Below are 5,037 nucleotides of genomic sequence, written 5' to 3' on the forward strand. Positions count from 1 at the left end.
AGATCACAAAAAATGAGTGCCCAGTAGAAAAGTGCAAAATACGCCAGTGTGTTTATTCCACCTCCTTCCATAAGCGTCCGTCATCTATAGCTGGGACACCTTCCTGGGTAGAGGCCTCGGTCTTGGAACTCGAGGGTCTGAGGTTCCATCCAGCTTCATGCTGCCTGTGCGGAGCTGGTGAGGCTTAGGTGGCAGGGCTGGGGGGTCCGTCTGTGGGGGGATGGAGAGGCTGTGGGGCAGCGGCACAGGCCGGCGAGGGTTGTTCCTCTCATACACGCTGTAGGGGGGTGGTGTCTTGTTCTCTCTGCGGATTGGTTCGTCAGTGCTGGAGACCAAGTTTGGCAGGGTGGGGGGTGGAGGCAGCGGGTGGGCTGGGTGGTCACCTGCAGGCAGTTCGGTGCCTGATGCCTCCGATACACTACAGCGACTGAGGGAGGAAATGCCACTGCTGTAGCTACCGGAGAGGACAGGGGAGTTGGAAACCAGGCTGGCAGAATGGCACTCGGTGGGTGAAGGGGTAAAAGGTGGCACTGTAGTCTAGAGACAGAAAGATGAACAGGAAGTCATATAATTCTTTTCTCATATCTTGTTTAAAGGGCTAGTTTGACAAAACTAAATACTGATACCATTCACATGTCTATACACTACACATGATGCTGGAGCCAGGGGATAGATTTATCTTAAACATAAAGACTGGAGTTAGAGGGAAGCAGCTAGCCTAGGTTTAAAAAAAATCTGAACACCTGGCAAGAAAGTTTCCAAAATCTTCCTTTAAATCAAATTTGCTTGTGGTTCCCAACTTTTCTAGTGTTTGACACATTAAAATGAAACAATCCATGATCCATGATCACAGGTTATAGACTTCTGTAGACATGACTTTTAAGCTATTAAACCAGTCATTTTTTCATCTCAAATTGTTCAGATTGTTTGAATTAAGGGATTTTGAGGGGGCTAAAAAAGGTAAACACATCTAACAAATATTAGACACTAAGAAGGATAAGGATAATCACCTTTATTGGTCAAGTATGTTACACACAAGGAATTTGTATCTGGTACAGAACCGATGGCAGCCATCTGCGGCTCCACCTCAACCAATGGCTCTAACCATCGGGGGCAACGGGGGGGTTCAGTGTCTTGCCCAAGGACACTTCAACATGTAGACTGCAGGCACCAAGATTCAAATCTTCAACCTTCCGGTTGGGAGACAACTACTCTACCCACTGCACTGTCGCCTCCCCAGACAAAATAAGATTAAAATATTAAACAGGCTTTTATGTAACTTTTTTTTTTTACATCAATCATAATCCTGTAGTTACCATGATTTGATTTGCATTGCTATATTTTAAAGAAATTAAACTTTGTAGATTTTCAGCTTAAAATTTACTGAGCCATTGATGGGGGTGTGCCTGTGACCATATAGTATACGTATTTGATTCTGCCTTCTCCAACAGAAGTGCTGACACAGCCATAACATAACAATAAAAGGAGAGTCAGTGAACAGATTAAGAGGGGCAGGAATTTCCACTCCAGCCCTGTGCACCAAAACAAGCAAACACAAGATGCACTCACTCATCAAAATGTTTTTCTAAGCAATTACATCAAGATCCCATTTTATCAACAAAAACTTAATTGGGTCTTGTAGTGTATAAAATTGATCAGTAAGGTTGTATTGTTCATACTACAGGGGGCAAACACAAAGAGGTACCCATCTGACAGGCATAACTGGACATATCTTTTCACATTTGGGTTAGCATGATAGAAATCATTATATTTAATACTGTGCAGACAAGCAGTTTGAGCTCCTGACCCAGTTTTCAATAAACAGGCCACTACTAAAGCTCATTTCAACCTCAGGGTATGACTAAGTGTAGCTCTGTCAGACTTGCACCATGTGTTTGCAGGTTTACTACCATCCTGGGGTCTGATAATGGGCCCCTGGCTTCACTGAAAGATGTGTGCTTTCAGCATCTGCATGTTCATGTGCCTGATAATGGGGCCAGCTGGAGGTCCACAGAGGACCCCTCTCTAGCTGTGATGTGCTGAGCAGTTTGATAGTTCACTCCAGACTTTTTCTATAGTAACAGCACACACACAATGTGGTAACATGCACGCACCTAACAACACACAAAATATGATTGACAGAGTCTGCTGAGTGCCAAGCTGTCACTCACACTTTGATTTCCAGAGTTGTTCTCTGTCTATCTCTCTCCTTCTGCCTAACATAGGCAGACACACATAGGTCACATACACACAAACAAACAAAAGCATTCTTGGTAGTTGTCACATGTAAGAAGACATTACACTGCAACAACACTGAGAGCTTAGCTATGTTGTTGTTAGGGTTGGTGTCTCTCACCAGGAGGTGAGAGAGAGAGGGAGAGAAAGAGGACTCAGGGTGCAAACTCAGTGAAAAAAAGAGTCTTTATTACAAAAGTACCCCTGGTGCTTCTGCAGACTGGCATTAACTACTAAGATGCTCATTAACAATAAATCAGAGCTTGGACACAAAATGAGAGTAATTAGAATATGTGTAGCTAAACTTAAAAACACTTGGTCAGCGCATTAAGAGTAAAGTCAGTCTTTGATATTTAAATTCATTAACCGACACAAGATGACAGTTGGTGTCTACCAGATATATACTGCATTTAGCTAATACAATGAATACCCTCCAACCAGTCCCATTGTGGGCTCTCTTTAGGACATTTATTTCAGAAAAACTAGCAGCGCTGGAGCAGTAAAAGGCTTCAGTGAACAGTAATGCAAAGCTCCCATGTCTTATGGTTGACATAGAGTAGGATAAAGACCCTGGAGCTAGCTAGTAAGATGTTACCAGTGCAGGAAAAAGGCCCCAAGGCTGTCACTAAGCCAGGTCAAGCTGTCTCCAGTAAAGAAAGAAGCTTAAAAAAAAATACTCAGAGGAACTGAGTGACAGAAACAAAACCAACCTTTTGCGGTGATCTTGATGTGGGGACAGGGGACTGCGACCTCATATTTTTAGCTGAGGAGCCTGCTGACAACCGGATAAGAGAGAAAGAATGGGAGAAGAAAACAGGGTAAATTCAAATTATAGGAGCAATTTCTTCCATTCACCAGGATGGCAAAGCATGACTCATGCAAACACACACACATGGAGATGCGAGGGCCAGTAGCTTAAAGCATCAATGAATCAAATATGTGCTGATGTTCTGCGGGTCCTTTAGGCTGCCTTAAGCTGTTGCTACCTTGAACAGCTGTTACTTCTCTAAGTAATGCTTACTGCACTGCTGGGAAGTGAAATACATTACAAAAGTCAGGTCTATTGCATCTGTAAATAAGTAAATAAAACAGTTTGTTAATAGTAGAGAAAACTGATGTTGAAATGTAATGACTTTTAGGATGACTGAAAGTAAAAAGAATGAACCTGGGAACTGACTGGAATTTCAAGTAGGATTAACTTTTTTACATTTTAAAACTTTTTCTGAGCTAATCTAACATCTCATGCCAGGAAATATCAGCAATTCAAGCTGGTTAAAGAACATGTGGGAGTCATCATGTACAGTATGTGGGCAGAAGCCAGGAAGCAGTAGCCAAGAGCCTCAGATAGGAAAATGCCAAGAGGAGGTGGAGAAAGCACCAGGTGTCAAAAGTTGAAGAGGAAAATTAGTGCTGTTCTTGATCAGAGGATTCAACATGATTGGCCAGTTTACCTGAATACAGTGGCCTGGGAGGGACAGGAGGGCATAGCAATTTGCCAGCAGAGCCAGAAAAAGGTGGAGCACCCTCTTTGACACTGTCTAGGCTCCAGCTACTGGCTGTGGGTCTCACTTATAGCACACAGAAACATCACAAGTCACATAAAAGGTCATGGTATTACACAATACAACATGATGATGAACATGGTGGAATTATGAACATTTTACATGGATGACTCGATAACTGCAGACTTTAAGAATGACAAGACAATCATTTATTAAGAACATATGTGCAGAAACAAATTGCAGTAATAATGGTTTCATACCAATCACGCAAAACTGAATTGCCCAAGGTAAAGTGTAGTGCTTAAAAATAAACATGTTACAAGAAGAACTTGTTCCTGAGAATTGTGTGCAGAAATGAAAACTTTAGGGAGGTGACCCATCTGTTTCCCATTTCCTGTACATCGCAGGGTGTTTCCTGTTAAAAGTGAAGACAGGAAGCTAAGTTCAGGAATTGATGTAAGACCTGAAAGCAGCTGTGAATAAAAAGAGCTAGATTGACTGGTGCAGGAGGATGATGAAGGGGATGCTGTTTTTGCAAAAGTGGAATGTGTGTGTGTGTTTGGACCCGGCTGGGTGGGGGATTACGGAACCAACTCTGGACCCTGGACTCTGACTGTACTGTATGGCCAACAATGACTAACTGACTATTTGACAATTCTCTTATTAGTACAGCCAGGCAAGGAACACACTGACAAGGGAGATCAGAGCAGCAAAGAGGAGCTACTCTGAAAAGCTCAAAGCTCAGGTTTCAGCCAATGACCCGCCGTCTGTGTGGGGGATTTCAGGCCCAGATGGTGTGACCCCCTCCTGCTTGAAAGTGTGTGCTGATCAGCTGGCCCCCTTCTTCACACTTATCTTCAACAGGTCACTGGAGCTATGTGAAGTCCCCTCCTGCTTCAAATGCTCCGCCATCATTCCAGTCCCCAAGAAAACCTCCATCAGTGGACTGAACGACTACAGACCTGTCGCCCTGACATCTATAGTTATGAAGTCCTTTGAAAGACTGGTATTGGCCCACCTGAAGGACATCGTAGACCCTCTGCTAGACCCCCTGCAGTTTGCCTACTGGGCAAACAGGTCAGTGGAAGATAAAGTGAACATGGCACTGCATTATATCCTGCAACACCTCGACTTCCCAGGAACCTTTGCGCAGGCCCTCTTTGTGGACTTCAGGTCGGCATTCAACACCATCATCCTGGACATCCTCCACTCCAAACTGACCCAACTCACTGTGCCTGCCCCCACCTGTCAGTGGATTACTAGCTTTCTGACAGACAGGAAGAAGCGGGTGAGGGCGGGG

The 5,037-nt window shown here is 44.0% G+C and overlaps 1 protein-coding gene across 1 annotated transcript in view; it reads right to left on the bottom strand.

The window, feature by feature from the left end:
* Nucleotides 1-6: 6 nt before the first annotated feature.
* The window catches only part of dock4b (dedicator of cytokinesis 4b), a 173,618-nt gene continuing 168,587 nt past the window's right edge, over nucleotides 7-5,037 (bottom strand). The window contains 3 exon segments of the mRNA XM_020614412.1: nucleotides 7-537; nucleotides 2,946-3,007; nucleotides 3,687-3,803. Coding sequence (XP_020470068.1) covers nucleotides 85-537; nucleotides 2,946-3,007; nucleotides 3,687-3,803 — 632 coding nt within the window. The 3' untranslated portion in view covers nucleotides 7-84.

Source organism: Monopterus albus, unplaced genomic scaffold (genome assembly GCF_001952655.1).
Source record: "Monopterus albus unplaced genomic scaffold, M_albus_1.0 scaffold145.1, whole genome shotgun sequence".
Classification (NCBI taxonomy): Eukaryota; Metazoa; Chordata; class Actinopteri; order Synbranchiformes; family Synbranchidae; genus Monopterus; species Monopterus albus.